Raw genomic sequence first — 24972 nt, 5'->3', positions numbered from 1 at the left:
AGAAACCCATTATTGGAGGAATGTGTTCAAGTGTCTGATCTCAACTGCCCTCTTCCTTGCAAAGAATAATTTGTCTCTCCCGGGCTCGTTGGATAAATTGTTCACTAAACATAACTGTAATTTCCTCGGTTTGGTAGAGCTCCTTGGGAAATATGACACTGTCACGCATGAATACCTATATTGAGTAGTTTGTAAAGAAGCTATGATCCATTCCTGTAGTAAAACAATTCAAAATGAATCGATTGACCTTATGGCAAGGAAGGTGTTTGACAACATATTTATGCGACTCAGCAAAGCAAAGTACTATGCCGTAATAATAGACTGCACTCCTGGTATTAGTCACAGTGAAAAGATGTCATTTACAGTAAAATTTGTTGATGACAAGGATGGCTGTATCCAAGTAAAGGAACACTATCTATTTTCCAGTCTGTGGACGACTCTACTGGAAAAGGCCTAACAGAACTATTTATGAAAGTTTTGAAGGAGAATAAAATAAAGCTTTAGGACTGCCATAGCCAAGGCTAGGACAACAGCATGAACATGAAGGGAAGAAACAGTGGTGCTGAGGCAAGGATCTTTGCACTGAATCCAAGAGCTTTCTTCATGACTTGTGGCTGCCATTTCCTCAACCTGGTGGTGTCAGATGTAGCATCATCTTCTTCAGATTCAGTATCTCTCTTCGGAGTACTGCAAATAATACACGTCCTATTTTCAGCATGAACTATCAGGTGGAAGATCCTCATGGACAGTGTTACAAATCAGACCCCAAAGCCACTAAGGGACACTTGCTGGGAGAGCCACATTGACAGCGTGAGGCCAGTGAGGTACCAAATGACTGATGCGCTGATGGCAGTGGCATAGTCAAGTAAAGCCAAGGCTGGAATGCAATACGAGGCTCAAAGCCTGACAAACCAGATCACTAACTTCAAAGTTCTGGTCTCAGTTGTGGTTTGGCAAGATATCCTGTTCCAAGTAAACGTTGTAAGCAAGGCGTTACAAACTCACTTGATGGACATCGTGACCGCTACTACTTTGATGAGAAGCTGCCTTGATTTCATTGTGGCCTACAGAGACAATGAATTTGAGGATGCCATCACTGCTGACAAAGAAATAGCAGAAAACTTAGGAGTTGAGCCTGTCTTCACGGAAACTTGTATTCATCCGAAGAAGAGACAGTTTGGTTCTGAGGGCAGAGATGAGGTGATGGGAAGCTCGGAATAAAAATTCAAGAGTGTTTTTTTGCTCAGTCATTGACATTGTTTGGGTGTCCATCAAAGAAAAGTGTGGATAAATGAAACACCATGAAAAGACCTGGGTTTTTTTGTATGACCTTAGTAAGCTACCAGTGACAGGAAACCACTCTTGAACAACTGTACAGACCTTCACCAGACACTGACATGTGGGGAATATTCGGAAGTCAATGATAAAACCCTCTATGGTGAATTGGACAATATTTGTCACATTTTGCGACATGAGACACACTCTCCACTCCAAGTTCTCCAATTCATTTCTGAAGCAGAGCTGAAGGACACTTTTTCTAATGTGTGGATTCTGCTCATGCTGCTGGTCATAGCTGCGAGCGGTGAGCGCAGTTTTTTGACGTTTGGGCTCATTAAAACATATCTTCGATTGATGACAGCTGATGTGAAACTGACATCACTTGCTGTTTTATCATTTGAAAGTGGCATTGGCTAGTATTTGGATCTCTCTGATGCTGTGCTTCAGTCCATGAGGGCAAAGGTGAGAAAAGTGACCTTTTGAACTCAAGGACTAGGATTAACGTTCTAAGACTGTCACCTACTGTAATACTATTGAATACTGGTCCACCCAGTGTTGGTACACAGTTCAATATCTTGATGTTAGTACATTTCAGTTATTCTTAAAATTAAAAAGTTTCTATAAGCTTAGAGAAAATCTTTTTGATTTGTGTACATGTGGCATACAGATTTACAGATCCTAGTGTGCAAATTTATCAACTTATATGACATGGATAAATCATACATGCAAATTGTGCATCAAAGTTATGAAATGGGCTAGAAATGCCATAAAAATAAGGTATTCAAAAGTTTAACAAATGGGGGGGCACCAAAGAGACTCTTCACCTGGGGCGCCATTTGGTCTAGGGTCAGCCCTGGAGTTAGGTGCCTATTTTAATGGACCCAAGTTTGAAAATAATAGACTTAGTGGTCTGGAAATGTACCAAAATTACAGCCCTGATTAATAAGGTTCCCTACCTATCCACATAATAGGCAGCAACTGTGCAAGCCTCTTCCGAACCACCATACCACTGCATTTTACACCTGTCCTGGAGGAATCACATCCAGAAATTAATGTAGTTTGATCTCTATGCCCATTAAATCATTGTCTTCTCTGCTCAGACTGCCAGGGAGTGCAAGTAAAGGGCCAATACGTGGCAGCTTCGATGGTGGATTTTGTGATGTGGACGTTTCTAGAGTTGAGAGATGAACTAATCTAACATCTAATGCAAGTCTGATCTAAAGTCAATTGAAGTGAATGGGAGTCTTTCCATTAATTTCAACTATCTTTGGATCAGGCCCTAAATCACAAGAGAATTATTAACCAAAGCCTGAATCAATATTTAACTTGAGGAATAATAAATCTTGTTGTTCATAGAAAAGTGGTAAGTTGATTGTTATATACATAACGACCAGAAACACCAGGAAGTTATCCAGCAAGGCCATGTTATCTTAAGGATAACAAATAATTCCCTGCCCCCTGCCTTTCAGTTACTATTCATTCAATAACTTAAGAGGGCAACTGAAAAAAGTGTTCATTTCTGATAAGCCAATCAAACAGAGATTTTCCTATGCGATTGTCAATCAGAGATTAAATATAGTTTCACATGACACAGCTGCAGCGAGTCATGAGTAGCCATTTACATAAACATTCTGAGTGGTTACCTTTACTCCAGACATTACTATTGTTGACCTCTCAGGAACATGAATTCAACAATATTGTACATCATATATGTTTTAATGTATTTAACAAGATTAAGAGCAGTATATTAAAATATATATTTAACAAGGACATCAGGAATAGAAGATAATGTATATTTATAACATGCTCAAGTTATCAGTGCTCTACAAACCTTGAATTTTCTGACTTTTGTGTAATTTAGTTCTCCTTAACATTACTTTAATGTTATTCCTGCATTTAATATAGTTTTTTTTAATTGAAAAGGGAGACAACGAAAATATGAAAGAAAAGAAGATGAAAAAAAGAATAAAGGGCTAATAAAGAAGCCCCTTAGTGATATAAAATCACTTCAGGGAGAGAAACTTTCATTAAAATGTTCTTAACTCAAGATGCCTTAACTGAGGCAGTCCTTAAGAGAGACATCCTTAACTCAGGAGGTCTTGAGCATGTAAAGAGATCTCAAAGCTAACTTGTCCAGTATACAAACAGAATTCTAAATCATGATAGCCTGAAGTCCTAATGGAAAATGATACAACCAATTCTAAAGCACATTTGTGAACATTTTGACTTTGCTGTTCTGATTTTTTTAAATTACTCACACACAACTGAATGCCTAATATGTGTATGCAATTACATCATTTGTGTGCACAAATCAGATGCTTTCCAATACAGTAGAGACAAAGAACTGTCTATGTGCATATGCAAATACCATAGTTGTGAATATAATTGCACAAGTATTGGATACACAATTGACCACAATTTGCAAATACCCTTTTTTAAATTAGATACATAAAGTTTAAAACATTTAAAATAATGACCTAGATTTTCTTTTTCAAGCTCAATTTGTTTTGCTTCTTAAGGCCCTGATTTAGCAAAACCCTAAAGCATATCAATTTCTGTTCAAGAAATAACTTAAGCAGATGCTTTAACTTGAGTGGGACTTAAGCATATGCATAAGTGTTATGCTGAATCAGGGCCTACATGAGGACGACAAAACAAACCATTAGTTCAATTTTTAGCTGCAGGGCTTGATTCTCCACTGCTTTGCATCTTGTGCAGTCATTCACATTGGGCACGAGTACAAAGTGGGTGTATAATGCTACAGGCGAATTCTGCTTTTGTGGGGATGATCAGGCTCTCATTGTCTAAAACACGACGTATAACTTTATACCTGTTAAGAATGTTTTGACAGCTGCCATTTTTATTTCCAAGTAGAAAAAGCACTTACAATAAGATAAACGTTTATACAAGCTAACATGCCTTAAATGAGATGCGGATTATTAAAGGATACAAGTGATAATCAAACCCAAAGTCAATATTTCTCTCTTTTTACTATGGAGACAATGGGCAGGATCCTTAGCCATGTTGTGGCAGGAAAGCTGCACTAAACTGGGAGCTCATGAGTCCCATAGAGCAGTGAAATCTCTGACTGACACAATCAGCTCTATACCACCCTTTCCCATTTAACCCTGCTCACATCCAGTGTAGAAGATGCCACAGAAGTATGCAAAGAGAGAGGAAACAGAGGTAACAGCTGAAATGTGCAGTGTTTTGTTGATCTTAGGTGGTACTTTGGGGGTTATTAGAAGACACTGCAAATTACAGGCATCCTGAGATGGTCTTAATTAAGCTCCAAACTGCATCAGGGAGCAAGAAGCGCAAAGACAGCACATAGTCACTGTAATAGAATGCTAACCTGTATTATACTGTTCATCCACTAACCAGCGATGAGTGTATAAATACCTTATGTAAATGACCCTCAGCCATACCTGGAAGACCACTGAAGGATCTTATGATGAACATATCTGGTGTGTATAAGCAAACTCTGAGCCCTGTCGATACCAGATACAGAAACATTACATGGTGTCAGGAGTAAGATAAGAACAGAAACAGAAAGAAAACAGCTATAAAGGTTGCAGACAGATGGAACACAGCAACAAAGGTTGCAGGATCTCATCAACATGCCAGTTGTCAATGCTCCAGAGAACTTCAGTTTGGATAAACCTTCAAAATGGACAGACTGGAAAAATATTGTGAAAAATTTTGCATTGCTACCAAGCTGCACAAAGAAACTGAAGATATACAGGTATCATCTTTAATTTATGCTATGGGGAAGCAAGCAGATCATATCTTTCAATCCTTTAAAATTACTGAAGAAAGTCACAAATATGACTATGAAAGGGTTTTGGCTATGTTTGATGAATACTTCATACCTCAGAGAAACGTTGTTTATGAAAGAGCATGTTTTTACCAGAGAACTCCGAACCAAGGAAAAAGGTTGAATGTTTTATAAGAGCTCTACATATAGAGCTCTACATATTTGGCTGAAAACTGATTTGGGGAATGCAAAACATAAATATATCAGAGACACATTGGTTATTGGGCTAACAGTTAAAAACCTTTCACAGCAGCTATAACTGAAGATAGATTTCATTCTAGCCATAGCTATTCAAATAGCAAAATAGTGATGAAACAGGAAAACCTAGAGAAACTTGACAAACTTAAAAACCTGAAACTAGCTTAGCAACTGCAGACACTTGAGTCTTAAAAATCACGATCATAAAACCCCGATGCAAGAAGAGAGGGACACATTCCAGCCTACATGCACAAGGTGTGGAAAAAGTCATATCCCAAGAGATGATGAATGTCCAGTTAGAGGCACAGGTTGTAATAAGCATGAAATATGGACATTTTACAGCTGGGAGTTAACTCAGATTACAAACAATCAAGAGCCTTTGTTTTGGGGACCTATCACTTACAATGACATAGAACCTGCCTGGACAGTGAAACTGAATATTCATGGCATGACTATTGACTTTAAAATTGACTCAGAAGCTGATGTCTCAGTCACCTCAGACAGCACTTACAATCACCTTCAACCCCTCCCAGAGCTGAAGACACCTGACACAGCTCTGACTAGCCCTGGAGATACTCTGAAATGCACAGGCCAATTCATCAAGAAACAACTTACAAACGCAAAAGCTTTGCATTCAGAGTGTATGTGATTAGGGGATCTAAGACCAACAACCTTCTCAGCACCCATGATGGGCCTAGTGAGAAATATGGAGGAAGCTGATGATATCAGACTTTGGGGCAGAGATTGAGCACAAAAGAGATAATGCTGAACCACAGTATACAAACACCCTGTACCAGAAAGACCTTGGAAGAGGCTATGGCAGATTTATGCAAATTCAGAGGATATCATTACCTGGTCATTGTGGACTATTTTTTCAGGCAAATAGAAATAATGTACTTGAAAGACCTAACATGTTGCAGTATTATCGAGAAACTGAAGAGCACTTTTGCTTACTTTGGTATTCCAGAACAATTAGTGATGTACAATGGATTGCAATTCATTGCAGCAGAATTTAAGTCATTCCAAATGAAATATGATTTTGGTCTGGAGGCTGACAGCTCGCGATCCCCTATGTAATAACCTCATGACCCCCTGAGGGGTCCCAAGCCCCAGTCTGAGAACCCCTGGTATAAATACTGTAAATGGTAAGAATGTAGAACTTAAAGGGGGAGATGTAATGGAATGCTAAATCTAAACTGTATTATACTGTTCAGACATAGGTGGCACTTTGTGTAAAATATCTTATTTCAATGAACCTCAGCCAGACATGGCAGAGCATTAACAGATCTAATGATGAACACATCTGGTGTGTATAAGCCAGTTTTGAGACCAGTCCATATTGGGTACAGGAACATGATAGTCACCTTCACTTTCCAGCATGGATCCTACGTTGAGCATAGCTCAGCCAGACCTCAGGAATGCAACAAAAACATTCCAGAGAACATCAGAAAGGAATGCAAGTTCATTCTTAACAAATACAGTGTTAAATACTGGATTTTCATCCTTTAGGCTCTAATTGTTTGTGCACATGGACTTCCACATTCACAAACTAGTACCTACCCTTCACAGGTGAAAACATATATGTGCCTGTTACTACTCAAGGATAAGTTTAAATATTCTAATGCCAAGTGTCAGCATTTGCTGATATTTAAAAAAAAAAAAAAGAACTGGTTCCATAGCTCACTTTTACTAAAGTTCCTAAGACAAGGACAACTACTTGTATGGACTAAAACATTTCTAACATTTACTGTCTATTGACACAACATTAAGGGCAAAATCTTCAGCTAGTATAAATTGGCATAGCTCTACTGACTCCTGACAATTTGCTCAGCACTGTACTAACACAGAGGATATAGTAATATAGTAGAGCATACAGTGAATATAAAAATCTTATAATCTACATCGGTGTTAATGTGCACCCACATTCTAGCCAGCAGCAGCCTCAACTATGTTTCCCCTTTTTCTTTCCCAATTATTCCATGAACAAACCCAATAAATCTCGTGTGTGTGTGTGTGTGTGTGTGTACAAGATATTGCTGGACCACACATGAACCCTTTTCCCCACCTAGAAACATCTGTGTGATGCCTGTCACATACACACACACACACACACACGGTGGGTGTGAGATTTCACTTCTGAAAAAAGCAAATGAATTAAATTAAATGTATATTTAAGTTTTATTTCCTTTCCTTGTTAATTACTTTAAAAGTGAGGCCAACTGAATCATTCTGGCATATTCTACAAACACTTCTGCATGTTAAAACTCTGTCTGAATAACTCAAATACAAATACAGAATCAGTTTTGCAGCATCATTATGAACCCCTACAGAACGCTACAGTGGAATCATAACTACAGCAGTACTGTAATTTGCAGCTGTGTATTATGAAATATATTTAAACAAAAAAACCTGTTCCTGAAGAAACATCCCTCTTTGTAATTTCCTGTACTTGCTAAACAGGAAATTATTTTTTAAGTAAAAGTCTTTAATAGATGTTTCTACACAACCTGCATTAGTAGCTAGCAACAATCTTTGTTAATATATTCCTTGATTAAATATTTACCATTGAAATTAAATACTCTGCCAGTTCATAGTGATCAAATAATGCAGTCCTGTGGGGGGAAAAACATATAGTTATTTTAGAAAGATCAATGAACTTTAAAAGTAAAGCCCAATGCTTTTCTACATCTGCTGCCTTCTTTCAGTGCTTTCAAATGATTTTCTTTATATAAACAAGAGAGAAAGAGAGAGACCAAAAATGCTTCCTCTATAATAAGCTCATAGAATAAATTATTGTGGACCTTGTGGACTCCCTGTATTGTGGGCCTTGGATTTTTAACCATGTTCAATTATACAGATATGCTAAAAACTCATTGAGTGAAATCCTGGCCTCCCCCGTAAAGTCAACGGTAAAACTCCTATTGACTGCAATACAGCCAGAAATTAGTACCTTTTATAATACCACAAAATGTTGATACAAAGTATTATGCACCAGGAGCTCAACTTATTCTGTGTACACCTGAAACTCCAAATGATTTCAATGGGATATGGCACCCAGAACTCCCACTGACCCTACTGGAAGCTTTGGATGTGTACAGAATGCCAGATCAGGCCCTGCAATTGCATTGACCCTGCTCAGGGAATATTCTGACTATGGTAATCAATTCCATACCAAAACTAGAGAACGAATTAAAACATACCTCAGGGCGAACTTTTGTAGTGATAATCAAGATGGTCCATTTAGACAGTTGACAAGGTGTGAGGATACTTAACATGGGGAAATAGATTCAATATGTGTCATGACCCAGCCACTCCCAGTCTCTATTCAAACCCAAGTTAACGGTATCTAGTTTGCATATTAATTCAAGCTCAGCAGTTTCTCATTGGAGTCTGTTTTTGAAGCTTTTCTGTTGCAAAATTGCCACCCATACGTCTTTTACTGAGTGGCCAGAGAGGTTGAAGTGTTCTCCTACCAGTTTTTGAATGTTATGATTCCTGATGTCTAAATGGGCCATCTTGATTATTACTACAAAAGTTTTTTTCTCCTGCTGATAATAGCTCATCTTAATTAATTAGCCTCTTACAGTTTGTATGGCAACTTCCACCTTCTATGTATGTGTGTGTGTATATCTTCTTACTATATGTTCCATTCTATGCATCCGATAAAGTGGGCTGTAGCCCACGAAAGCTTATGCTCTAATAAATTTGTTAGTCTTTAAGGTGCCACAAGTACTCCTGTTCTTTTTGCGGATACAGACTAACATGGCTGCTACTCTATATACAGGAGATATCTCCTGCCAGGAAGATCAAATATTTAGCATATGGACAAAAGAAACTCCAAGATGACAGGACATAGGCTTTGTAAAATATTCAAACTGAAGCCTTAACCCAGGACTCTAACTGGGTCTCATCCCACACACGCTTGCTGCCCTTAACAGATTAGAGCTCCTACCTACCTTATGGAGTCTTCTGAGGAATCCTGTTAACAATGAACTCTTCTTGTGATGCCTGGTGGCACATTCCTCAGCCAAAACTCATTGGGTGGTGACAAAAATCATCTGCTGTTGTGCAGAATGCCTGCTTTCCTATTTTCCTGCCTTTCTTCAACAGCAAAATCCTGATCTTGCTACTGCTGCTGCTTTAATTTACTCCGGGCTGAGATGCCGTTACATGTAAAAATGGCCATTTACAAATGCGTGATTTGCATAAGCAGGCATAGAAACTGTGCATGGATGTGCAGTTGCACCGTGATTTTTCTGAAAATCAGGCACTAAATGGCTTTGTTACAGAACAGTGAAATAGACTCCAGTGCGTTTTTAACATTCCTTGTTCATTCATTTGTTTGGGAAGGTCCACTGAATCCTGGTAAACCAAGTTTAGCATTTATTTGGCCTGGTGCTTTTGATAGTTCCAAAATGTCATCTTCTATCTTCCCATGAGTATCCCTTTTCCAGTACTGCAATTTCTTTCAGCTTGTCTGCCCTCTGACCCTACACTAGAGTAGTTTTCCAGTTCAAAGAGGCAGTGTACATTGCTGAATGTACCATTTGAGATGCCAGAATCTCGATCTCTCTCTGGTCTTGACCCTAGGCACAGGACACCAGGCATCCAGCAGCTTGATCAATCAACCAATTACAGTGTGTCCTTGTGAGATCACCTACCTACTGAATCCCCATATCAGTGAGAAACCCCTCCAGATGTGGATGCACATCCCCTGTTTTCTCTCATCAGTTGAAGTTATATTGTTGGATATTGTTGGAACTGAAACAGTGATTATGAATATGATGTTAGAGGATTCTCTTACCTGTGAAGCAGTGTTTCCTTATTCCCATCTACTGCATCAATAATAGATTCATCACCAGAATAGGATGACATCATTAATTTAACAATCTCAGTTGCTCCTTGGGTGGCAGCAAAATGAAGAGCTGTGCATTTTTCATTCTGCAAACAGGATTATACGGCACAATTTAAAATCAAATTATTTTTCAATCAATTCTATCTGCTTAAAAGATGAGTCGTAGCCTGACTTCAGTGATATGAATTGCCATGCAGGAGACCACACTTCAGTTCGTACACTTGGACTCTTACATATTAGGCCACAGAAGTCTAGGAATAATGCAGTGTTAATTAGATAATTTTTAAGGTCTACCAGATACTCTTAGTCATTGAACAACAGCCCCTTGAACTGAATGACATAGATGGACTGTGAAAAAGTCCAAGCTGTCCTTTGTAGCTAGAATAATAATGGCCACAGTGAGTAGTTTTGAAGGTTGGATGCTAAAGCAGAGGAAATCATCTGTAGGTAGTCATTTTTGTCATGTTAATTATTATATTTGATTTATTTCCTGAGGTACATTTTCCAATTTCTTCATTTTATAAACAGTAATTGTTTGCTTGTTAGCCCTTATTTATATGTGATCTGTTTGACTGGGTGAATCATATCCACCCTTGATAGATGTCTGAGCGGTCCTGTGTTTTTCCTTTTGGCTACATATGTATAACTTTTAATGATCAGAAAGTCTCATTGAATTGAAATAGTCTTTTTCATGATGCCATATCCATGCTTAAATACTCCCTGCACCATCCACTCACCAAAAAGAAAAAGCACAAGTGTTATATTAACAGTTTCACCACCAGATGATCTCATTTAGATTCTACATATCCAAACAACAAATACATAAAGGAAAGACCTATCTTTTTGTCATTAAGAGCCAAGTCATGTAAATCCTTACTCACAGTAAGTATGTGAGTAATCCATATTCACATGAGTAGAATTCACTCACACAAGTAATCTAATATGTATTTGCTAAAAAACTGAATGAAAAACATAAGACTGTTAATACAACACTTGTTACCTAGGTCCTACTTATTACAATCAGACTAGTGGTCAGAGCATGGTGAGCAGAATTTGACTTTTTAGATATAAAAAGTACTACAGTCTTTAGGTGAGTAAATGTTGCTTGATCCACCATATCCTTACTAATAGTCTTTACTCACACAAGGAGTACTGTGGAAGTCAATAAGATAGCTTGCATGAGAAAAACAAACAGGGTCCGGTCAATAATTTGTTCTAGAGCATTCAACGTCCCGTTTGTCACTGCAGGCCTTTTCTGCAAACTTTCCCCTTGAAATAACTGTTTGTAAATACTACATGCTTTTCATTTAGCTTTTATAACAGAAATACATTATTTTAAATGTCTCAACTTCCAGCAAAGTGATGTTAAGAACTCTATAACTGGAAGTGCACTTCAGAACACAAATACATGCCAGTAATATTTTTGCTTTCAAGCCTATCCTCACATTCCACAGTGTTTCTCTGGTTTCAGTGTTTCTCACATTTCACAGTGTTTCTTACAATTGGCTTTCAGAACTGAGGAGCAGCTTCTGACACTGCTTCATCTGCTACAAAGGGGACTTAAAACTGCCTTAGCCAGCTGAGGATTTCTCCTGACTTCAGCATGTTGCTCCCCATCTTCTCACTTGCGCAACCACATTACCTTCAAACAGCTCTGCTATTGCAACATTTATTTCAGAATCAAGTTCACAACTACCTTCTCTTGTGGTGAAATACTGGCTCCATTTAAGCCAACAGGAATTTTGCCATTGACTTCAACGGGGCCAGGATTTCATGCTTTGTTTGTAGGAGTTTTCTTGTCTTTGGATTTGCTACAATCTCCCTCAGGAACCTTTTCTCATTCTACTCTCCTGGATGACACCACTAATCTAATCAGTGGTGGAGGGAGGGTTTTCTCTTCTGCAGTTCCTGCCATCTGGAAAAGTCTTCTTGTCTTTCTCTATCTCTGATTCTCCATTTATTTACAAATTTCACCTGAAACCTTATTTTTTTCTCATTTGCTTATTCCTCTTAATTTCCCTTAACTATCTTTGGAATTGCATTATTTCTCTGTGTAAAACTTTTCAGGATACAGTTTGTAAGGAAAAAAATCTACTTAAAATATTTCTAACAGATACAAGTATATCATTAGGGCCCTTCATTTTTTGTTTTTATTTAATTTTTCCCAGGAATTTATCAGTGTTTATTACTACAACAACAAAAACAGGTGAAAATCGGTGGAAGAAACGTAGATTACATGGGTAAATATTGAGGTTTATTTCAGTGGACTGAAGGATGGGAAAAAAGTATTCAGTAGATTAATGCTTTGATTAATGGAATTCAATGTGGTTTGCTGCAGAACTAAAAACAGAACTCAAAACACAATGCCACCTCTGAGTTTAAGAAAACAATATATCTCTAAGCCCCAAATAAAACTTTTCATTTGAATAAACAGTTTACTCTTGTAGACTTAGAACTATTAGCCTATAAATGTTTACATTAAATAATTGGGCCACATCATTTGCAGTGCATACACTCAATTTAATCCTTTTCTCCTGTTTTTGTTTTTTTAAAACTTTCAAATACTTCCTTATGTTCTGAAACTTATTCTGATACAGATTTTCATTATCTTCCCATTTTAGGATGTCAAATCTTTAAACTGTTATCTGCTAACAGCTTGAAACGTGCACGCGATGGGTGTGAGATTCATCAGTAGGTTCAGATGCGCACGCACTTCAGAGCTTGCATGCTTGCCTGTTTGTTTATTGTGCGTATCTTCTAGACTAAAACATAGCCTGACTTCAACAGGCAGCTTTTCATATACACACAGACTGATGTTTTATTGTAATACATATATCTCATGCAAGACATTGTATTTTCCTAATAAAACAAGTTATCTTTATATATTTGAATAATACAAAAATAGGGTAAAATCGGAAAAAAATGAACATTACTTTCTGTAAAACCTGTGATTTTTTCGACAAAATCAGTTTAAACTGAAAACGAAGGGGATTATGTATTGTATTATATTATATTACCTGCTTCAGATCAATCTGTGCTCCAAATTCGATGCACATTTTAATCATTTCCAAGTCTCCACTCTGAACTGCCAGATGGAGAGGACTGCACTTTCCATTATTGGTAAAATTGATGTGACTTTCAGTAGAATAACCTAATTCTTCACCTGAGAAAGAAAATAAAATGCAAACATATTAAATAAAGATAACACAAGAAATCAAGATTTAAAAAACAAACAAATATAGGGATATATTTCCCCCCTAAATACCAACATGTAACTCCTGTTAACACTCATGGAGTTCTGTGAATGCACTGAGCATATGAGTTATGGCCCTCGTTGTACACGCACTTAGCCATATCTGTAACTTTACTCATTGGAGCATGCTCATTGAACTTGTAGAGAGTTATAGTGTGTAAATGTTTGCAGGATCAAAACCTTTGCATAGCCCTTTGAGAAGCAAAGTACTAAATACGCACTAAGTGTCACTACAGGTATGTCTATATTGGAATTGGGAGATGTGATTCCCAGCCCATTTAAGACTTACCCGCATTAGCTCTGCTCAAGCTAGTGTCTAAAAATGGCAGTGTGTCTCAGCAGGACAGGCGGCCACTTGGGCTAGCTGCCGCAAGTATAATCCCACCTGACCCCTGGGTACGTACTCAGGTGGCTAGCCTGAGCCACCGCCTGTGCCACCATGGACACATTCTTTTTTAGGCACTAGCACAAGCAGAACTCATGGATGTACATCTACACAAGCCTCCCAGCTCAACTATAGACATACCTGTAACAGGATAGGTGGCCCATTAAATGAAACTGGGTTCAGTTCTCCTGTCCCAGTCTAGGTGCTCCCAGTTGGGCCAATTAAGAGGATGGGGCAGCACCTGGGGGCCTATAAAAGGTCAGTTAAATGTCAGAGCAGGGTGAGTCAGACAGGAGAAGGGAGAGAGAAAGCTGCCATAGAGAGAAGACAGTCCCTGGGAGAAGTCTGAAGGCAGGAGAGCAGCAAGAAGGGTTTGCTGGCTGGCTGGCATCCTCAAGTCAGAAAGCCAAGGATGGAGAGGGCTAAAGGTAGTAATAATAGGAGGAGGAGGAGCAGCAGCAGCAGAGAGAGGGATTCCTCCTGGCTCTAAGCCAGAGCCAACAGCCAGAAAAGGCTGAAGGAAGGGGGAGCAGCAGAGGGGCTTACCAGCTGATGTCTCCTTGCTGGAGAGCTGGATCCAGAGAAAGAACAAAAGAAGGATACTTCCAGAAGAGAGGCTTTGGGAGTTCCCATGAGGAGAGCGGGGTTGCCCCCCAAAAGGAAGGCCTGGAGTAGCTGTCATAGCTGAGGAACAGAGGACTGACAAAGAGTCCAGGTACAGCGGAAGATGCCAGAATGTGGTTGGTGTTATGTCAGTGGCCAAAAGGATAATGTGCTTTTTAAGGACTACTTGTACTGGAATGATATGGACTATGTTTTGGAACTTTTACTGTGGACTATTTGCACTATGTTTTACTAATGAACTGTGTGTGGATTAGAAGATAAGCCTCCATGGAGATACTGGGGACTCAGAAGGGAAAATGAGGCGAGGGGCCAACTGAAGGGCCGCCTTGAGGCCACGAGAGCGCAGCTGGGAGGAGGCTACTCATTTACAGTACCCTATAACTAATAAGGATGAAACAAAAGAGATTTGGAACATTTATTTACCTTTTTTTAAAATAATTTCCATGCATGCTTTTGCACCTGAAAAGGCAGCTGCATGGACAGGCATACATCCAGTTTTGTTTGATTTACATAACTTTCCTCCATTTTCAAGCTGAAAAATAGCGTTCACATATAGTTAAATGGCATGCTGCAAATTATGACCAAATAACACGTTATCATAGATGTACTTTCTCACTTGTAATGTCTGTGTCTATTCTATGTTTTGATGATCTTTAAAATACATGATTCATTTGAAAAAAAAAAAAAGAATAGCAGGCTAGACTTATATATATATATATATAAATCCAATAAACAGTGAAGTATAATTCCTCAAGGAGCATGCTTGAAGTTTACCCAATGGTTTTCTAAAATTCACATTTCCAAAATCACATTTCATTTGGGGTTTCCTGGGGTTTTTTAAATATACTGGACCAAAGTGGGGTTAGTTTTTTCACCTTTCTCACAGCAGACTGGAGACCCAGTGGGAAAGCTTAGTAGATAGTAGGTGTAGCAGCTGTCCAGTGTAGGCACAAGGTACAGAGGGAATACAGTTCCCCGATAAACTCGATTTGGAAAGGGATTTAGGGGAAGACACCCCCAAGGAAGCTGGGAAAATGGGGCTGGGACTCCTAACGTCTGGTACAGTGGGGAGACAACCCCTAATCCCCTTTTTCCAGTCCCCCATAACCATCATTCAATGTTGCTAGGGTCCTAGCGACAGACTGGGACCAAGTTGGGAAGGGGGAGGGCACACAGAAGTTCTCCCAAATAGGAGAAAACAATTAAGGAAATAATGATGACCCACACTGTATGATTTATTGGTGGGTATTCCCAGATATTTTAAGTGAATAAAGTTGCAGCCTAATTAAACTACATCCATTGCCTCTTCTCTGTCTTCCAGCTTGGCCAGGACAAGCTATTTTTCTCAGGAATGGGCATTGTTTTAACATAATGCACTCAAGAATCTTGTTAACACATTTTTTCATAGTGCTGCTGTAGGTACAAAGAGATTTAAAAGATTCCTAAGGAAAGACAGGCATATGCTGGCAGATAAAACACACTGCATTTCAGAAAAAATAAAAAAAAATATACCTCATGCAAGATGTTAAAATGTCTTTTTTCTAGCTTAAGACACCAATTTTGCAAATAGATGCACCCTTACATGTAATGGAACTATATGAGAGCACTAGGATGTGACACACTTATTTGCAGTATTATAAGAGGCCATTGAAGTGAACAGGGCTCCACTCAGGCTCATGCAACTTGCCGTACTGGGGCTTTAATTTATGCTTACACTTCTTTGGTTAAGCAGAGCTATACAAAGTAGAAAAACAGACAACACATTGTATTAAGATAAGTAGAAGAACATTAGGGGAAATCAAATAATTCTACGTACCAGAAGCGTCAGTGCCTCAGGATTTTCTTTGTAACATGCTACTATTATAGGTGTGTTGCCAGTTTCTCCTTCCAGATTAACATCTGTACTGCTGTGTTGGACCAACACCTAGAAAGTAAACATAAGAACGGCCATACTGGGTCAGACCAATGGTCCATCTAGCCCATTATCCTGTCTTCCAACAGTGGCCAAAACCAGGTGCTTCAGAGGGAATGAACAGAATAGGTAATCATCAAATGATCCACCCCATCACCCATTCCCAGCTTCTGGCAAACAGAGGGTAGGGACACCATTCTTGCCCATCGTGGCTAATAATCACAAAAGAGAACCTTTAAAATTTTGCACTAATTTAATTGCTTATCATGCATCATTTCTTATTATTAGTGTTCTGTTTGAGGCGCACCAACAGCATGCAGAGTAATAGAAGGAGAGGAAAGGAGTTCCAGATATATGTACCACAGTGCAAGAAGATACAGATGAGAGTAGGCCAGGGAAAGAAAGCTTATGTTTACAGTAGAGAGTCACTAGTAATTGAACTAGTGGGACAATACTGCTGTAAGCACCGACAGTAAAGTGACTACACACTAGCGATACTATTTTGGGCCAAGTTCTGATTCAGTTTTGCCCTGTGTTTACACTGGCACTGAACTATATACCACTGAATTTCTACTGCTGTCTGGATATCTAACAAAGTTACCAGAACAGGTCTAAGAAGCAATGGATTCTGGGAGATCTGAGAAAAATTAAATGTCTCTAGATATTATCTATATTTCTCTGTGTTTTCTCTTGCTAAATAAACTTTACTTTATTTCCCTTTCAAATAGCTCCCATATGCCTTGTCGGCACTGGAGAATTTGGCATATTAACTAGCTTTTGGAAAGGGAAACAAAGGGAGAGTTAGGTTAAATAGAGGAAAGTGCGGGGGAAGACATGAGAGCATATATGTAAGCATGAGCAGACTTGTGCAGAGTCTTGAAGGTGAATTTAGGCCCATATCCAGAATTTAGTTTTCAAATTCCGTGTTCCACATTTATTTTTAACAGACAATGCATATGTGCAAAATTGTGAGGAGGAAGCTGGAGGTTTTGGCAGCTGTTTAGGGGAATCTCTGACATCTTACAGAACTTTAGTTACCTTATGGACCACAGTGGTGTTTTCTTCCTTTTTGTGTTTGAGAAAACTATCAGAAGAGTTTGGATGCAATTTAGAAAAGTTCTTTTCTGGTGATGTTATAACAAATGCATGAGCTAGTAACTTCCAGAATTCTACTTACACAACATATGCCTCGTCAAAAAATGGGGAAATAGTTTTGCTAAAAATTTCAAAGTTGTTTCTGCAAAAAGAAAAGGAGTACTTGTGGCTTCTTAGAGACTAACAAATTTATTTGAGTGTAAGCTTTCATAAGCTACAGCTCACTTCATTGGATGCATGCAGTGGAAAATACAGTGAAGAGATTTTATATACACCGAGAACATGAAACAATGGGTGTTTCCATACACACTGTAACAAGAGTGATCAGGAACGGTGAGCTATTACCAGCAGGAGAGAATAAAAAAACCCTTTTGTAGTGATAATCAAGGTGGGCCATTTCCAGCAGTTGACAAGAACGTGTGAGGAACAGTAGGGGGGGGAATAGTTTTACTTTGTGTAATGACACATCCACTCCCAGTCTTTATTCAAGCCTAATGTAATGGTGTCCAGTTTGCAAATTAATTCCAATTCAGCAGTCTCTCATTGGAGTCTGTTTTTGAAGTTTTTTTGTTGAAGAATTGCGACTTTTAGGTCTGTAATCGAGTGACCAGAGAGACTGAAGTGTTCTCCAACTGGTTTTTGAATGTTCTAATTCTTGACGTCTGATTTGTGTCCATTTATTCTTTTACGTAGAGACTGTCCAGTTTGACCAATGTACATGGCAGAGGGGCATTGCTGGCACATATCACATTGGTAGATGTGCAGGTGAACGAGCCTCTGATAGTGTGGCTGATGTGATTAGGCCCTATGATGGTGTCCCCTGAATAGATATGTGGAAACAGTTGGCAATGGGCTTTGTTGCAAGGACAGGTTCCTGGGTTAGTGGTTTTGTTGTGTGGTGTGTGATTGCTGGTAATTGCTTCAGGTTGGGGGGCTTTCTGTAAGCAAGGACTGGCCTTCTCCCAAGATCTGTGAGAGTGATGGGTCATCCTTCAGGATAGGTTGTAGATCCTTGATGATGTGCTGGAGTGGTTTTAGTTGGGGGCTGAAAGTGATGGCTAGTGGCGTTCTGTTATTTTCTTTGTTGGGCCTGTCCTGTAGTAGGTGACTTCTGGGAACTCTTCTGACTCTGTCAATATGTTTCTTCACTTCAGCAGGTGGGTACTGTAGTTGTAAGAACGCTTGATAGAGATCTTGTAGGCGTTTGTCTCTGTCTGAGGGGTTGGAGCAAATGCGGTTGTATCGTAGAGCTTGGCTGTAGACAATGGATCGTTTGATGTGGTCCGGATGAAAGCTGGAGGCATGTAGGTAAGTATAGCGGTCAGTAGGTTTCCAGTATAGGGTGGTGTTTATGTGACCATCGCTTATTAGCACTGTAGTGTCCAGGAAGTGGATCTCTTGTGTGGACTGGTCCAAGCTGAGGTTGATGGTGGGATGGAAATTGTTGAAATCATGGTGGAATTCCTTAAGGAATTCTTTTCCATGGGTCCAGATGATGATGATATCATCAATGTAGCGCAAGGAGAGTAGGGGCATTAGGGGACGAGAGCTGAGGAAGCGTTGTTCTAAGTCAGCCATAAAAATGTTGGCATACCGTGGGGCCATGCAGGTACCCATAGCAGTGCCACTGATTTGAAGATATACATTGTCCCCAAATGTGCAATAGTTATGGGTAAGGACAAAGTCACAAAGTTCAGCCACCAGGTTTGCCGTGACATTATTGGGGATACTGTTCCTGACGGCTTGTAGTCCATCTTTGTGTGGAATGTTGGTGTAGAGGGCTTCTACATCCATAGTGGCCAGGATGGTGTTTTCAGGAAGATCAGGATGGTGTAGTTTCCTCAGGAAGTCAGTGGTGTCTCAAAGATAGCTAGGAGTGCTGGTAGAGTAGGGCCTGAGAAGGGAGTCTACATAGCCAGACAATCCTGCTGTCAGGGTGCCAATGCCTGAGATGATGGGGCGTCCAGGATTTCCAGGTTTATGGATTTTGGGTAGCAGATAGAATACCCCTGCTCAGGGTTCTAGGGGTGTGTCTGTGCAGATTTGTTCTTGTGCTTTTTCAGGGAGTTTCTTGAGCAAATGGTGTAGTTTCTTTTGGTAACCCTCAGTGGGATCAGAGGGTAATGGCTTGTAGAATGTGGTGTTGGAGAGCTACCTAGCAGCATCTTGTTCATATTCCGACCTATTCATGATGACAACAGCACCTCCTTTGTCAGCCTTTTTGATTATGATGTCAGAGTTGTTTCTGAGGCTATGGATGGCATTGTGTTCTGCACGGCTGAGGTTATGAGGCAAGCGATGTTGTTTTCCACAATTTCAGCCCATGCACGTCGGCGGAAGCACTCTATGTACAAGTCCAGTCTGTTGTTTCGACCTTCAAGAGGAGTCCACCCAGAATCCTTCTTTTTGTAGTGTTGGTAGGAAGATCTCTGTGGGTTAGTATGCTGTTCAGAGGTGTGTTGGAAATATTCCTTGAGTCAGAGACATCGAAAATAGGATTCTAGGTCACCACAGAACTGTATCATGTTCGTGGGGGTGGAGGGGCAGAAGGAGAGGCCCCAAGATAGCCCAGCAGAAGAATCTTTCCTAAGAGTATAGCTGGATAGATTAACAATATTGCTGGGTGGGTTAAAGGAACCACTGTTGTGGCCCCTTGTGGCATGTAGTAGTTTAGATAGTTTAGTGTCCTTTTTCTTTTGTAAAGAAGCAAAGTGTGTGTTGTAAATGGCTTGTCTAGTTTTTGTAAAGTCCAGCCACAAGGAAGTTTGTGTGGAGGGTTGGTTTTTTATGAGAGTATCCAGTTTTGAGAGCTCATTCTTAATCTTTCCCTGTTTGCTATATTGGATGCTGATCAGGTGGTTCTGCAGTTTCTTTGGGAGTGTGTGGCACAATCTGTCAGCATAGTCTGTGTGGTATGTAGATTGTAATGGATTTTTTACCTTCAGCCCTTTTGGTATGATGTCCATCTGTTTGTATTTAGAAAGGAAGATGATGTCTGTCTGTATCTGTACGAGTTTTTTCATGAAGTTGATAGATTTCCACTCCATACGGCTAAATTCAGTGCCTTGCATAATGACAGGTTTCAGAGTAGCAGCCGTGTTAGCCTGTATCCGCAAAAAGAAAAGGAGTACTTGTGGCACCTTAGAGACTAACAAATTTATCTGAGCATAAGCTACGAAAGCTTGCGCGCAAATAAATTTGTTAGTCTCTAAGGAGTACTTGTGGCACCCCTTTTCTTTTTGCGGATACAGACTAACATGGCTACTACTCTGAAAGTTGTTTCTGTTTCTCAGGATTTGGAACAGTCCCATTTGCTTAATTTGCTTAATTTCAGCTTTATCAATATTTGTATTGAAATTGTTTTCAACATGGTTATAAAATGTTTTGTTTACTAAAAACCAAGTTTTCTTACTAAAAACCATGGTCAGAACAAATCTTAATGGATAACTTTGTTGGTAAGTCACTTTTGCTTAGCAACTTTTGAGTACAGTTTATCTCTTTTGTGAGTACCTGCCATTTGAAGAACTTAAAGGGCTATATTTTCAGTGGGTATAAGCTTCTTGTGTGTGAATTTGTACACTTGGAATTTTGCATACAACTAGTGAAATTGTGTGCCCAGGGGGCTCTTGAGCCCTTTATGCATGTATATTTACTTGGACTATAATCTTACCTTAACTATTTCATTGTGAAGGCACTGCACAGCTAGATGAAGAGGTGCCATCATACTGGAGTTTAGAATGTTTGGGTTAGCGCCTCTGCTGAGAAGTAATTTAACACTTTCAACCTGGTTTTTTTTTGTGGCCCAGTGCAATGGGGTGTTTCCAGAGGAGTCCATCACATTTAGCGCTAGGTCAAAAGGTAAAAAAACAAAGTACATACTACAATAAACATGTAGCTGGCAAATGTTCTGATGCAGTTAATAGACAACTGATTTTCCTGTGAAATATATTTTCAGTAGAGGTTCTCTGTCACTGGGTTTGTTTGTAGGTTTGTTTAAATAAATCATCAACTGTGAAAGACTCTTGCTGCTATTACTAAGGTGCCAGTTACATTATAAATGAATTACAATTAATTAATTATGTCCTATGCTGAATCCACAATGTTATTATTGAGAGGTAATATTACATTAAAAATGATACAAATCATACAACAACAGAGGAGAGCAAGGATGAACATGTAACAAAGATACCAAAACAATGTTAAGAAAATCATGATTCCTCTGTGAAGATGGCAGTAATAAATCCGAACACCAATCTACACCATTGAAGTAATGAATGCTTTTATTTAAACTATTTTTATTTAATGATACAGAAGATAATTTAATAAAGTATTACCTTCATTGGAAGAATCATCTAAAATCATCTCCATTAATTCTATGTGACCTCCTCCTGCAGCATGATGCAATGGAGTGGCCTTCAGTTCATCCAATTTGCTAAGCCCAGAACGATTTTTCTTAATTAAACTCCGCAATCTGCAAGCACTTCCATCTGAAATCACCTAATTTTGGGTGCAAATATTGTAAATTGCTTTATTTTTTTCCACTAAACAAGACTTTAGTAACACCATATGCTAAAAAGTAGATCAGAATAAAATTTCTCTCTGTCTTGTTTGCCTATCAGTTTCAAAAGCAGTTGGACTACATTACTTTTACTTAGGACCTTGCACACGTTTTTCATTATGTGACATATAAATGTGTGATTTGTTCCTGGCCTTACCATTCAATTAGTTTCTAAAAGTAAAAGCAGTTATTTCTGAAAATGTTCAACTTTTTCATTGATTTATCATATAAAATCTTATAATTAATTTGAGCTTTCAATATATCAAAGACAAACTAAATGGATCAACCAAATATATAAACCAGCTGGCAACAGAAAATTAAAAAACAGACACTTTCACACCAATCCAAACATGAACTACAATATTTAAAAGTATAAGTGTAATTCAACATCCTTACTCCAACTTCTTCTAATTTTCCCTTTTGCTAAAAAGAATGGCAAAGAATAAGAATCAGAAAGTACCACGTGAATTGCGTATATTTTTCATATTATTGCTCCTGTCTTACAGCCTGATAATGCATGTAAATAGCTGTATTCAAATACTGAAATGAGTATATGCTCTTTGCAGTTGGTATAACCAGAAACCTCCATAGCTCACCAACTGCACAACTCCATGCTGAAGGAATCAAATCCTGCTCCACTGAAGTCAATGGCAAAACTCCCATTGACTTCAATGAGTGCAAAATCAAACTCAAGACAAGCAGCAAAAAGAAATTAACAAAAATGTAAGTAATCTAGACTCAACTGTTTTCCCTTCTGCATAAAGTCAAAGATCTTCCCACCCACCAGCCTCTATTCTGTTCCCCTGTGTCCAGGAGGGGAAGAGGTTAACGATGAAGGAAAATAAACAATCTTGACCCTTTCCCTGAACAGAACTTTACACTGAGATTGAGAATGATTCGGGGCTGCACCTCCAAGTCACAGTTCAAGGAGAGGGGGCTTGTGCCCTCAGGATTCTGGACTGCTTTGGAGAAAAAAATCCATTAAAATGTTCACAGCTGCAGGAAATTATGCAGATGCATGTCAGACAATAGAAGGGGTCAGACAATCATTACTTAATGAGAATAAACACTGAGATTCAAAACGTTAAAGCTTTCGCACCATTAACATCTAAATTGTCAATATCCCATCCCCAAATATACCAAGTAACCTTAGATCAAACTCTGGTAAGTTCTCAAGGGACACAAGGTGGGTGAGGCAACGTCTTGTATCGGGCCAAACTCTGTGGGTGAGAGAGACAAGCCTTCAAGCCACACACAGCTCTTCTTCATGTCATACTAGCTAATAATAATCTAGGGATACCCAATATCACAGTAGCGAACATCTGAGGACCAACAGGGCTCACCATCACTGCAGGCAAGTTCTCAAGCGGCATTTTCCTTCCTTCCTTCCCCCCCCGCCCCCCGGGCTGTGCATTTGGACTGTTATCCGTGGAAATACAGTGTGTGGGGGTGCGGGGGCGTTAGTGGGTGTAGGGGGAAACAGAGGGTTGCTGACATTGACCCTTCCAAGCCTCCTCCCGCCCCACGCCCTCTGCTGCCTCCAGCCTCTCCCATCCCCTCCCCACACCTTAGACAACTCAGCCCCCCATCTTCCCCCCTTAGACACCTCTCCCCCCCTCCCCCGGCAGAACCTTCCCCGCGCCCTCAGCGCCTGCCCAGCCCCGTCCTTGCCCCATTCGCCAGCCCGTCTGCCCCGCTTCTCGCCGCACCGACCTTAAAGACGTCCTGCGAGGCGAGGGAGGCGGCATCGGCCTCGCACACGACCCCCTCGTAGGAGCCGCACGCCGCCTTGTCCCGCGGCTGGAACATCCTCAGCAGGGCGCGCTTCATGGCTCTGTCCGCCGCCCGCCCCAGCCACCTGGAAGGGAGCGAGAGCAGCGAGTGAGTCCCGCGCCCGCGGGGGGGGAGGCGCCTGCGGCAGGGCGCGGAGCGCGGCCGGCTAGGGACACGCCTCATGCCGCGCACCTCAGCTCCCCCACGGGCGGCCCCCGCCGGGAGCCCGACGAGGCTGGGGGACCCGCAGCGGGAAGAGGCTCTAGGGACGCGAAGCGCTGGGAGCATTCAGGAAACGTCTCCCCGCCTGGCCAAGGAGACCAACCCTTGCCCGCCGCCTTTCCACCAGCCGGCAGCCCCGGCCGGCACGACTCAGGGAACCCTTTCCCGAGCTGCGCCCGGAGGCTGAGCCCGGGGTCTTTCCCCTGCCGGCCAGGAGCGAAGCACTGTGCTGAGGGGGCGAGGAGAGCGTTCGGTGAGGGAAGGAAGGGGGTGAATTTTGCGCCCCCCAGGGACCTGTGAGAGGGAGATTCACAGCTGCCAGTCCTAGAGGGGCCAGGTGGGTGAGGTACATGGGACCAACTTCTGTTGGTGAGAGAGGCAAGCTTTTGAGCCACACAGGGCTCTCCTTCAGGTCTGGATAAAGGCTCTCCCAGCCTCATGCAAGGTGGAACCGCTTATTTTAGCATGAAACCTTGAAAATTGCCCTGGTGTTCTTGTTGATCAAATAACTGGACAAGCTCTGAGTCAAAAGAACAAGGAAAACCCATATTTACTCAACTCGCCAGCAAAAGCTTTGAAAACGTTTGAAATGTCAAATTCTGATATTTCCTTCAGATCAAGCAAGATTTCCCTACTGACACTGAGGGACCTGAACAGCCCCATCTTGAAATCCCAATTTTAGCCCCAGTAAAATTGTGTATTATTATGATTACTCAGAATGAAATTATGAAAATGTTCATAATCTTTAAATCAAATCAAATCTTTAAGTGTTTTGTGGGGCGCCAGTTACAAAAATATAACCATAGTGATGTCAGTATGGTTACACAGTTGTAAATTAATTAGGGTGTTAACTAATAAATTCATTTCTTGAGTGCTTTAGGATTTCCAGCATGTCAACAAGTATGAGGTATTTATAGAGCTTTGGGTCATGCACTAAGTATAATATTAAATGAAAAAACTCCAGTGCAGTTAACTGAAATGAAAAAAAAAATGCAAAAACTT

The 24972-nt window shown here is 40.2% G+C and overlaps 1 protein-coding gene across 1 annotated transcript in view; it reads right to left on the bottom strand.

Moving 5' to 3' along the window:
• TRPA1 (transient receptor potential cation channel subfamily A member 1) overlaps positions 1–23805 on the bottom strand; it is a 64144-nt gene extending 40339 nt beyond the window's left edge. The window contains exons 1-8 of the mRNA XM_077808678.1: positions 23689–23805; positions 21752–21914; positions 21088–21263; positions 16227–16334; positions 14834–14942; positions 13166–13311; positions 10098–10234; positions 7857–7905 (exon numbers count right to left, since the gene is read on the bottom strand). Of these exons, the coding sequence (XP_077664804.1) occupies positions 7857–7905; positions 10098–10234; positions 13166–13311; positions 14834–14942; positions 16227–16334; positions 21088–21263; positions 21752–21914; positions 23689–23805 (1005 nt within the window). The remainder of the gene's footprint in view (positions 1–7856; positions 7906–10097; positions 10235–13165; positions 13312–14833; positions 14943–16226; positions 16335–21087; positions 21264–21751; positions 21915–23688) is intronic.
• Between the last annotated feature and the right edge of the window lie 1167 nt (positions 23806–24972).

This window comes from Eretmochelys imbricata, chromosome 2, assembly GCF_965152235.1.
Source record: "Eretmochelys imbricata isolate rEreImb1 chromosome 2, rEreImb1.hap1, whole genome shotgun sequence".
Lineage (NCBI taxonomy): Eukaryota > Metazoa > Chordata > Testudines > Cheloniidae > Eretmochelys > Eretmochelys imbricata.
Note: the sequence above shows the minus strand (reverse complement) of the source record. Positions and strands in the feature narration are given on the sequence as shown.